General features: G+C 44.4%; 1 protein-coding gene across 1 annotated transcript in view; it reads left to right on the top strand.

Moving 5' to 3' along the window:
• The first annotated feature begins 5796 nt into the window (after positions 1–5796).
• Positions 5797–12784, top strand: part of LOC126530681 (uncharacterized) — an 81093-nt gene continuing 74105 nt past the window's right edge. The window contains exons 1-2 of the mRNA XM_055070721.2: positions 5797–6012; positions 9512–9566. Coding sequence (XP_054926696.2) covers positions 5898–6012; positions 9512–9566 — 170 coding nt within the window. The 5' untranslated portion in view covers positions 5797–5897. The remainder of the gene's footprint in view (positions 6013–9511; positions 9567–12784) is intronic.

Raw genomic sequence — 12784 nt, forward strand, 5'->3', positions numbered from 1 at the left:
GCACCTAAGCAGACAATGTGCTCTTCCAGAAAGCGATTGCAAGACAGGATTTTTCTACATGCAGTACAGAAAAACTTAAGCTGGAACGGCAATGTGGTTGCATAGATCGGTTATCGCATGGACCCATTACTGCATGTGCACACAAAATAAACCTCTCACTCTTTATGTGCTGCACTGCTGAAACACTTGTACTCCATTTAATAAATAGCAGGCAATGTTGCAGAAGCAACACCAACCAGGGAGGCTATAGAACCTTCTGTGCACTTTGCATTACAGTTTTGAACCTGCAATGCTTTCTACGTAATTACCACTTCATATGTTACAACTTGTAGAAATAAGGTTGTGAAACTGCATAATGTATTTTTGGGCTTTACATGTGGGCAGGGCACTGGTTATTTGGTGCATGTTAAAGAACCCCAGGTGGTCAGAATTAACTCGCCATGGCATGCCTCATAATCATGTCGTGGTTTTCGTACAAAATCCCTGAATTAAGCTTTTCAAATTTAAATTAGGCCACTCGTGGCAGAAACATATCACTCTGCCCATTTATTGATAAACAGTTTCAGATCTGCAACACCTTCAATGTCATGATTTCATCAAATATTGCAACAGAAAATATGTAGCTTAATGTTACACTGAAATACACGGTGTAACACGTTCATGCGTGACAAACACAATTTACAAACACAAGTCTGTCTAGCCATCATGGCGTTCCCTGCTATGTATGAAACTATTACATAGCACTTGCACGAGCTACTAGGCTAATAACACTTATGAAAGGTACCCGTGCTTTCCCCCACCTTTCTTTAATTAAAGGAAGGCTGTTGAATGGCTCAACAGATCTTGTGAAAAGAAACAACACCACCACAGTTACAATGAGCCAAGTTCGAGCACTTTACTTCCAATCAAGACAATCCAGGTGGCGTCACCGACATGATGAGAGGGACGCATGATGAGAAGACGATCACACAGCAAACTCCCCGGCACTTGGCCACTCTGGGCACCTCCTTACAGCTTGAGCTTGGTACGGCGCCAGTGACGCCTCTTGGCGTTGTAGCTGCAAGGATGCAAGCAAGCGTTAAACTAAAAGCCCGCATGGAAGCCACTCAGCATTTACAACCCAGTGCATAACTTCGTCAACCTGTGAAGCAATTTGCAATTCTACGAACAAGGCACCCAAAGGTGAAACGGGGGTAGCAAGCTTTAAAAAGAAAAAGTTTGCCTTGAGCACACCTTTCTGGAATACAGACTTCATTAACGGTGATTTACCTTAAGACAAAGAGCATAAATGGAAGTGAACTTTTAACAGCACAAAACTCGCAAGCAACATACTGCAACTGTGCTGTTGCCAACTTCAGAAAATTTCAGAAAAGCTTACTCAAAGCAGACAGCCTACTGGTGTCCTTTCTACATCAAAAGACTTTTAGGGGTATTGGTAAGATACTGAGGAGCGATGCTTTTTTTGCAGATCTTTCATTCACCATCATCAGCCTATTCATGTCCACTGGACGAAGGCGTCTCCCTGCGATCTCCAATTACCCCTGTCCTGCGCCAACTGATTCCAACTTGCACCCGCAAATTTCCTAATTTTGTCGCACCACCTAGTCTTCTGCTGTCCTTAGCGCTTCCCTTCTCTTGGTACCTATTCTGTCACCCTACTGGTCCAATGGTTATCTAAACTGCGCATTACATGACCTGTCCAGCATAATTTTTTTCTCTTAATGTCTATTAAAATATAGTCTATACCCATTTACTCTCTGATCCAAACCGCTCGCTTTCTGTCTCTTAAAGTTATGCCTAGCATTCTTCGTTTCATCGCTCTTTGCGCGGTCCTCAACTTGTTCTCAAGTTTCTTTGTCAGCCTCCAAGTCTCTGAGCCGTATGTCAGCACCGGTAAAATGCACTGATTGTATACTTTCCTTTTTCAATTATAATGGTGAGCTCATGATGTCTGCCGTATGTGATCCAACCCATTTTTATTCTGTGAACTTCCTTCTCATGGTCAGAGTTCCCTGTGATTAGTTGACTTAGGTAAACATACTCCTCCACAGACTCTTGAGGCTGACCTGCAATCTTGAACTCTTGTTCCCTTGTCAGGTTATTTATCATTATCTTTGTCTTCTGCATATTAATCTTCAGCCCCACTCTTACACTCTCCCTGTTAAGGTCCTCAATCATTTGTTGTAACTCATCCGCATTGTTGAATAGAACAATGTCATCGGCAAACTGAAGGTTGTTGAGGTATTTGCCGTCAATCTTTACTCCTAAGCCTTCCCAGTTTAATAGCTTGTATACTTCTAAGCACGCAGTGAATAGCATTGGAGAGATTGTGTCTCCTTGTCTGTCCCCTTTCTTTATAGGTATCTTCCCACTTGTGTAGAATTAAGGTGGCTGTGGAATCTCTGTAGATATTTGATTACGCAATGCCTCTAGACTGCTGGTATCTCTACTGAATCAAATGCTTTTTCGTAATCTATGAAAGCCATTTAGAGAGGCTTATTGTGCTCTGCGGATTTCTCGATAACCACGTTAATGACAGATTTTTCATTAGCTTTAAGAAAAACCTGGGAATTTGTGGGTATGCCAATGCCACCAAGCTTAGATTAAAGGGCATTGCATGAGTGAATACTACAAGCATATACTATGCAGCTGGGTGGTGACAGGCATGGAGCTCACTACAAAAATTACTACAGTCGAACCCGACTATATCGAACCCGTTTACATCGAATTATTCTATATATCGAACAATTTCTGGTCACGGTATAGTTACAATGAGTATATATAGCAAAAATTACGCTTACATCGAACAAATATTGCAGTGACTCCCGATATATCGAACGTCAAGCGGCGGAAAAGTGCCCCCAGAAGTTGGCTTTCCCTCGCGGTAGCGGGGAAACCCGGCGGCGCGGCTCCATCCAACCGCTCTCCCTACCGTGACCGCGCTGCCTCGGGCTGTTCTGGCGAGCCGTCGACACTCCCCCTGTCGCGTATAGTGGAGTCTATTAGGCCACATCCTCCCTCTTTATCATCTTTCACTTGCCACCCCCTCTCCCCTGACGACGCTTCGCCGTTCTCCCTCGCGGGTTGCAGAATCAAGCGTCCTTCCTTTCTTTAGATCACTATCTAGCGACACTCCCCAGCAAAAGATGATCCTGGCCCGCTTACAGCGCTTGCTCAGACAGCCAATCAGAAGCTCTTGTGCTCTCTTCGTGCAAGATGGCGAAAGTGCGAGTAGTCTGGCTGCTTCTCTGGTTTATCGTGTGTGCGCCTTGTGGGCCTTCTCCCGCAGTGTTGCCGTGATGAAGCGGCAGAATTCGCCTTTCGTCGTGAAGCTCGAAATCATAAATCGCGTCGAACGCGATGAGAAGTTGGATGTCCCCGCAGCGCGCAAGATTCCGAGGAGCACTCTCGGCACGATTAGGGCTAAAGTGGCCAGACTCGCAACCCGGTGCCCATGGCGCCCGACGCGTACGCACGGCCGTGTACGAGGGGTTCTTCATACGTGCCGGTTTCCGCGTGCTCGGTGAGGACTGTAAATTCTGATCAATGCGACGAAGCCGTTGCCGGTGTTGCCGAAGTTTGGAGCGAGCTGTCAAAATTTCCGGGACATTCGAATCAACGGTGGACGAGTTTGTGAGTGCAGATGATGCTGTCGCGACCACGGTAGAGGCCGGAAACGAAGACTACATCGCCGACATCGTACCGAGCACAAATGAAAGTAGGCACATTGAGGAAAGCAACTACGGTCCTTTGCCCACATCCTCCGAAGTGATTGGTGCACTCGCATTAGTCCGGCGCTTCTGCGCGAATGCGGAAAGTTGCGGCCTCAGCTGCTCCGACTCCTTTGACAACGTGGGGAAGTGCGTGCGTCGCAGGCAGCGAAATTGCCCAAGCAGAAGAAAATGCTAGAAAACTAAGCTAGTTTCGTTAATAAAGTGATTTTATAAATGGTATGTGCTTTTATGACATGCAATTATTTAGCAGGCTTATATCGAATTATGCTCTATATCGAACTGATAGGCGTTTTTTTGCGAGTTCGATATAGCCGGGTTTGACTGTAGAGGGAATGCCAGTGTGCATGGGATGGCAGTTCAGTCAGCATGGTGGGTAGTACATGCATTTGCCTAAACTCCCCTTCTGGCTTGAAAGAGCTTTGGGCCTAACAGCTGTCGGTGAACGTACGTATGCAACGAGATGTTTTCAATGCATTCTGGTAGAATAAAGCTATCCCACAATGTTCATCATGAGGCTTCATAGTGCTCCTTCTAATCAAGCAGCCACAATACAGGGTAACAAATTGCCAAGGGTTGAAGAATACACATACAGTCGAACACCTTTAAAACAAAGTGCTTGGGGCCTCCGAAACCATTCATCATACGGGTCACATTATTGTAAAGGCTAAATGCCGCACAGCCCACAATATAACCGGGACAGAATTATTCCTTCATTATACAGGTCACTTCGTTGTAGAGGCGCTCGACTGTAGATTACTAAAGTAAAAGGCAGGCGAAACCTAGCCATAACAAAAACAATGTGCTATGGGGGCACGACAAGCATGAAGTGTGTTGTCGGAAGGAGTCGTGGTTTTTTGGACGTGTTCTGAAACTTAACGAGTTAAAAATCTCAAGTGCAAGAAATCAGTCGATGGTCGGTTGGAAAGCTAGCTTTAGATGCACAATGTCTAACTAGAAATGCGGCAATACAGGGGAACACCAAGCAGTCCTTTAAGTGCAAAGCAGCTTCGACATATTTTGCTCAGTGGGCAGCTACGGCATCGATACCTGCTTTAGGTAGAATGACACAGTAAAAAAAAAAAAAAAAAAAAAAAGGCCAGGTACACTAATATCTTCTATTATGTATTACGCATTAATGGTGCTCAAGACACGCAGAAACAGCGTTGCGAGTATGCTGGCACGTAGGCGATAGCTCGATTTATTGAATAATGTGGAAAAAGCACGCAGGTAACTGTGCCCCTGGTTTCATTGACTGCAGCCCTTCCATCACTCGCATTGACAACTACCATACAGGGCAGCATGCCGTCGTATTGAAGGTCACAATGAAACATGCAACCAGAACGCGTGTTATTTGACAGGCTGCAAAGCAGGGCTAGCGATCGCGATGAGCCTAGCTCTAAGTATCGAATCAGTCTTGGTTTACGGCATGGCGCTCACCACCAGCATCACGTATCCGCCAATGAGACCTTTGCCGACAAGCAAAGGTATCGGAGTCTCCACGGGCGTCGACACGATAAACAAATGTAGAAGTAAGACATTTTAAAGAACTTACCGGATGGTGTTGCCTGTCTTCATCCTGATCCACTGTGGGATCGGCCGGTTCTGCTTGAGCTTCTTGGCGAGCTTCTGTTTTATCCGGAACGTCTTGTGGGCAGCCTGGAGATATCAAACCGCTCGGTTAGTCATCAATGGTCGTAACAGCAAAAACAACAAAGAATAATATCTCATTTGCCTCAATCTAATAATATTTGTAGTGTACCGCGCGTGCAAAATTGTTAAATATGAATCAAAACACCTCAACATACCATGTCGCCGTTCGCAAGATGGCTTGAAAGAGAGGAAAAGGAAGTGGGTATCGATAGATTTTGTGGAACTGCTCCAGCCTCAGTTGCGAATTCCTCATTTACTAAACAAACTTACCCAATAATTTTAATATTACAAATTTATGAAGAATAAAAATAAATTTAATATTTATTGTTATAATGCGCACTGTATTTGCCAATAGCTTTAGAATTAACAAAGAGAGAGAGAGCTACACACTGATCCAAGCGTATCCAAGTCTATCCGTTCGCGTCTTCGGCCGATTTGGCGCTTGATTTCGTGTGAGATGAACTTGTGCGTGCTAACGGGTTGAGTAAATATGACATAACAGCGCCAGCAGCAATGGAGCTCTTCGATGCCTCATCGCCTGGTCGTCATGGAGGCCAGAATTGTGGTCAGTCGTCCATCAAAGAACTGCTGCAGCAGGTGTACAGCACACACATCGGCATAACTCAAGGTACAGCAGTGCCGTTGGGGCCTGTCATGCGAAACTATGACGCTTCAACCATTCTTCTCTCTTTTCTATTCTCTCTTTATGTATTTTTGCGCTCGCGCCATACGATTGCCATGGAAGTAATCTCGGCACAGCTGATCGCATTGCATGGGGAAAGCGCCAGCGCAGTGGGTGATCGGGAAGTCTATGTTCTCTGCGCAAAAACATGTGATTTGTATCTCTGATCAAACTGAAACATGCACCTTTGTGTCTGCCAGACGAAATCAGCTCAGAGCTTTAAGACTGGACGAAATGCTCTGTCCTTCGACACAGTGCGCGTCTGTATGCATTTGTCCCTACGTCCACTTTAAATGCTAGAAACGTAGAAACTTTCAAGAATGCGACATTGTAACCGCTGTTATCAGAACACGAGTTGTGGCTATTCGAGTTACCTTTTGGGACTGGCGCACTCATGTCCAGCACTCAACGCACCGCCAGCCAATGCGGTTCTTACAACTTACGTCTCGTCGCTAAATTACGACGATGCTCTTGATAGTTAGTGAAACTGTTAATTGCTCAACGGATTGGAGTTGAGCGATGAGTTGCCCTTCGAAACAAGCACATTTTCGAATTTGCAAGAGCATGTTTAAAATGGGATTGTTGCGAGAGACGCACACCGCGCTTTGAAAGACTATGAGAATAAGTACCCGTGAACTCAACGCGCGTGTGATTATTCTTGTACTTGATGAAGCAATGAACTTAATCTGAATGAAATCTACACTTTGTCGGCACACTTCGCTGCAGCTTTATTAATGCATGGCTTCAAGTCAGCTTCCTGCCAGGTGGTGTTTGTAGGACCATCTAGATTATACTCAACAGGAAACGGCACTTTAAAAAATAATTCGTGAGCATTCACTTCATTTTCCATTCTCTTGGTAGTATCAATTGCACCAAATGGTGGATTGTGGTGATGAAGTCGGTGCGGTGGTATTTGAGCGAATGACTTTGGGCCAAGAGAATGGAAAATTCAACTGATCAGTATAAAATACAGCCCCATGGAACTGTTCATCAATGTGGTTCCTGACAGTATGGATAGCGTGACTGGTTTAGTTCTGCTTTTTTATGATGCATCACTGGGTTCATTTGGATGGCTATAATGCTTTCTTTAAAGAATGCAATGAAACCACATTGGCATTTAACTTTGGTGCAGTCAACAAAATTTTCTGGGTATCAAGTGAAGGGGACCAGGGTATTGTTTATTGTGGTGTAGCAGTTCATGTGAACACTGGTGGTATAGCCAGCTGTTTCTTCTTCTTCTGCTTACAACATTTAAATTTGAGCTCTAGAATCCGAATGGTGCAGTAGTGACGATACGATGTGTGTAATAAATCTAAAAAATGATGTATGTTATTTACCTATTATGTATGTAGAGTTTACTGTAATGTTCCTTTAATAAGCCTGGCTGGCGAAGTTTAGCAGAATATGTCAGTTACCATCACTGAATGAGACAGCTATAGTCATCAGCAGGCTTGCTGATTCATTGCCGCTAAAATGTTTCGTGTTATACTAATGTTGAAAGCTGGGCTAGTTGTTTGCTGTCGTGGTGCATGTTTACACTGCTAGGGAAGACAAAGAATTATACATGTCCCTGTGGCAATCATTTAGTGGTAAAGCCATTACGTTGCTGAACTTAAATTGCAGGTTCCATACTGGCTGTGGCGGCCGTATCCTGATGGGGGCAGAATTACAGAGGTGTTCATTAGTTGTATGTTAGGTGTCAGGTGCATGCTAAAGGACCTCAGGCTGTTAAAATTAAACCGAAGACCCCACTATGGCATGGTTGATAATCACATCGTGGTTTTGCCGCGCAAAATCCCAGAGTTGACGGATACATGAGGTGCACGGGATGGATGCTGGCTTTACTGCGCCAGGGTTACACATGCATGAAAGACACACTCGCATTAAAATTCGAGAGCACATATATATTTCAACTCTTCCATCAAATCAATCTTCCGAATCGCCCATCAGGCACGTGTACTAAGGTTGCAGTGAACATTAATGAATGCCTTGTGTCAGAGTTAATCCAGAGCACTCCTCAAGAGCTCCTCACATATAGCCAATGTGTTGCTTTGTGACATTAAAGGAACACTAGATAGAAACCCTTTATCAATTTATACTGATAAAGAGTTCTTTCACAATTATCTCCATTAATTTTGCATTAATAGGTTGGTTAAATAATTGCGGCAGATGCCATTGATGAAGGTTGTCAATGGCAGCGATAGCTTTCATGTGTGACCTGCTGCATATTCCCATGCCACTCGTAGATATTGCAACATTATTGGCACATCGGCAGATGCACGAAGTGGCAATCTCACTGCCAACTACAATGCCAAATGATATTGCTACACAGTGTATCTTGTAATCACAGCACCCCAGTTGAAATCCCATAGCAACCTCCAGTATCCCTAGAATCTGGGCGGCAAATTAGTTGCAATGGCTGTCCCTCAAGTAGCCACGCTTGACGCAAAGGTGCCTGTTGTGGATGGGGTGGCTATCGATTTAATATGTTTAGGGCCACATATCCCTTGTGTCACCTTGTCACATCCATTACGGAGCATGGGCCGAGAATGAGCACATACGGATATAGCATGTGCACTACTGAAGTTGTCTATTTGGGCCCGTACCCAGTGACCCAAGTTGTCTATTCAGGTGCATACCCAGCCATGGGTGGCCCATGCCGCCTGCTTGTCAAAACAGCAGCCAACACTGAGAGGCCCAAGTTGACTCCACTCCTTTTTTAAAAAGGTAGAAACAGACAAACCACAAAGTGGGGGAAGAGCCGAAGAAAGCTATCACTTAAAAAAATGGAAGTCTAGGTCCTGCTTTTTTAATTTCACATTGAGGGCTCATTGCTGGTACATCAGGTAGGACTTTCAGACTGACTCCAACCAAATAAGTGAATTTTATTAGCCCAATGTTTTGGAGCCTGTTTGGCTCCTTCTTCAGGGTATATCAGTGTGACATTGGTGGATTTCAATGTATTTTTTTGTCATTCTGGTTTAGTAAAAGTTCTTGAAACCTGTGAAGTTATAGTCATGGCACTCTTTGGCTTGAGACGTCTTCATGTGAATAAACCCCAATAAAAAAAAGACTGTCAAGTTTTATCTCTAGTTTTTTTAAAAATACAGTGTAGTCCATCTCTGCCAATGAAAAATTAGCTAGGCTAGAGCAGACACATCAAGATGCATCATGTCCCGACTAGGCGGTGTGGGAACATTGAAGCGGTGTTGCCACCCACCTTTTGTTTGTGCACCTGTTCTGGTTAATGCCACAATAAGAGCGACTTTTTTTGGTATTGATTAAAGGTAAGTTACTAATGGAGCTGAAACAATTTTTCTCTGTAGTGTCCTTTTATTTTAAGCTCCATCTATCAATCGTCCATCCAGGTGATGTTTGTGTCATTAACTAGGCAGTGCATGACTTGTATTGAATGTGGTGCTTACTCTGTTCTGACCATTTTCAGGCCTGCAGAAGCAAGTCTCGTCATTGACTTCACTCCTCTGCGAAAAGGATCGAGAGTGAGTTGCCATTGATGAATGTTGCTACACCTGTGTTTTTTTTGTGTGTGTGTGTGTATTTTTTTGTTCTTTGTTATTACACACTGACATGCACGAGGGTGACTGCCGTTTGAAATTCATGCACATCGAAGTACAAGTGCCTTTTTTTCAAGGAGTAAAGTCAATTTCAACTTTATTTTTGCTTTTGTCTTGAACGAAGGTTCAAATACGATAAAGCCTAGAATAAGTAGTGGCAAGCATCAGCGCAGACTAATTTATTTACTTTAATTTCATGTTTCTAATAACCAGTTTCGGCCAGGTGGTAGGCGTGTCATGAGCACGACATCATATGACACGCTGACTCGGTCCAGTCTCATGACTGCTGTGGCTACTACACGAATGCAGCCACAAGAAACATGCACATTACTCTTGCTTATACACTAAAGAGAAAAGTTAGTTGAGCAGTATATTTGGAAGTTGATTTTCCGCAATATAAAAAGAAAAGAAGTCGCAGTTTCGCCCGAAATGCGAAGCATCGATTGTGATAGCAAATTAGTAGACAGCTATGCGAAGTAAAGATACTAGTTTTATTGGCCATATAAACCTGGAAACATTCGCTTACAAACTAAATTAACAAGCATGGTGCCAGTGCGCACAGGCAAACATGAACACTTCACACTCGATGACCGCGGACGCTCGCTGGCAAAATGCTGGCATGAGGAAGTGCAGTAGCAGCAGCGCGCAAAGTGACCTTCGTGCTGTCCGTTGCTTCAACACAAACTGAGCGGCGAGAACACAGCGTGCGCAAAGGTATGCAGGTTGCTTTCAATATAGGGCGCGCACGATTGCGCAAAGTATGCAGTTGCTGTCAAAGTAGAATGCTACCCGCCCTCCATCCTGCGCTGCCTCCCCGCTTTCCTCCATTGTGAGATTAAGCCATGGTCGTCGGTTCCCCTTGCACGCGGTCGCAAAATATGCAGTTGCTGCCAAAGCACAACGTCTCCCCTCCTCCCTCTCATCCCCCCAAGGCCTTTCGCGCCACGGAAGACGGTGTGTTTCCTCTCAGCTTTCCCCCCTTGCGTGTGCCAGATTGAGCCGCGATCATCAGCTCCTCTCATGAGCTTTCACTCACACGTACAGCATACGGTGCGCGGCGACAGTGTTATCGCCCCTGGACTTTATACGGAATATCACGGCGACGTCGGTGGCAAGAATGCGCTTGGAGTGTCCATATAATTGCTATCACAATAAAAATAAAGTTGCCCCAAGGGAAATTTTGGTGTGTTGTAAAAGATGCAAAATTGAGAAACAAGTGGTGACAGCACCTTGAAGTTTCTGCACCAGCTTTCTGTGATGTCATGAATTTTGACAGTGTCTTGTTGGGCCGAGTTAATTTCTTTATTTATAAGGAGGGACCGTGTTGCATTTATAAAGGAGCCAAAGGAAGTTCACCTTAGCAATTTCAATAACTTTTGCTGGACTAGCATGGCCTACATATAAGAAAGTACTGCTTTGAAATCCATGACCTCACACTGACAAGCAGGCACTGAGGTTTCCATGCAAAATTAAGAAAGAACAAAATGATAGCTTGGCCTTCATTTTCTCATCTCCTGAAGAACCTCTAACCGTGAAATTAATCATCTTAGATATTGGAAAGAATGCTTTGTCAGTCTAAACTGACTGCGAAACTGAAGCAAGACTGAGAATGAGGTAGCAGGTTTTGATTTCCAGCCATGGCAGCTGCACTTTCATGGAAGTGCAAAGCAAAAATGCTCATGTTATTAGATTTCGGTGTTCAAGAAAGAACCCTGTGTGGTTCAAATTGATCCTTAGCCTTCACACTATGGTGGCTCTCATAGCCTCAGTTTGGCTTTGGAACATTGAAGCACATATTCCTGGATTAGCATTACAGGGTGTCAAAGTGGGAAAAAGTGTGTGTGTGAATTGTGAGAAGCCGGTCTTGTGGTGGAGAGGGGCTGAGACAGCTTTGAAGAGCATGTGTGTGTTCGTGCATGCGTGTGTGTGTATCTGTGCATACATACATACATACATACATCGCTCATATGTAATCATGTGCCTGCTCTTCTAAGTTCACCTGTTACATGGCGCCATCGGGCAACAAATAATGTTCCACATCCTCCCGCCATGGCCCTGAGTGTTGCTGACTAACACTCCCACGGCTAGAACTAGTACACGTAAATACCCAAGCTAGTGGATGGTTTGATGGCCATCACTGTAGCACAATTGGTAGTGCAATGCACACGTAATAGAGAGGTTGTCGGTTTGTATCCCATCGCTGACGAGTTGTTTTTTCATCCACTTTCATTTTCCCTTTTCTCATTATTTTCTACATTTCAATCTCAATCACCGCTAATTACCATTATGCTTTCCTTTGCTTTATTGCCTGTCAGCTTTGGCTTTATGTGGTCGTGATATATATATACTATATTGCATTACGCTACCGCAGCGCTTCCCCATCCACTTTCATAGGCATTTATGTTTCTGCGACTAGAACTAGCCTTGGGAGTGTTAGCCAGTGCCACCAATCACAAACCTTGGTGGCGGATGTGGAACAACCTTTCTGCTGCAGGCGTCACAAGTACGTGATTTTATTGGGGGAAGGCAACTAGTCAATAAACCCACACATGCTACCTGAAGGCATCTATGTTGCCGGATTTGATACCCTCGATCGTTATGTAATGAACGAGAGGAAAGGGAGCTAACCGAGGGGCCCGAATTTTATTAATCATATCATAATAAGCCAACAAACAAGGACAACATAGCAGAAATTACTTGTACTTACTAATTTACTTAAAGAAATTATAAATTAATGGCATTGAAAGTGGCTGAAAAAGCAATTTGACGCAGGTGGGGAATGATCCCACGTCTTCGCATTACGCGTGCCATGCTCTAACCAATTGAGCTACTGCGGTGCCGTTTCCCCATCCACTTTCTAGGGTATTCATGTTTTTACTAATAGAATTAACCTTGGGAGTGTTAGCCAGCACCACACGCGCGCGCGCGAGGGCGAATCAGAAAGTCAGACATTTGTTGCATCGCAGCACTAAATTTGAGATGCCCCTGTCGTCATCGACGCACGCGGCTCCCAAGTGATCTCAAGTGATCTCCTGAACAACACTTTGCAAAGTGGTGGACGTGGTTTAAATCATGGATCGGAGACCTCAAAGAGGTGTGACGTAATGCAAACACATTTTTTCTGCGTTTACCACTAAATTGTC

Source organism: Dermacentor andersoni, chromosome 4 (genome assembly GCF_023375885.2).
Source record: "Dermacentor andersoni chromosome 4, qqDerAnde1_hic_scaffold, whole genome shotgun sequence".
Classification (NCBI taxonomy): Eukaryota; Metazoa; Arthropoda; class Arachnida; order Ixodida; family Ixodidae; genus Dermacentor; species Dermacentor andersoni.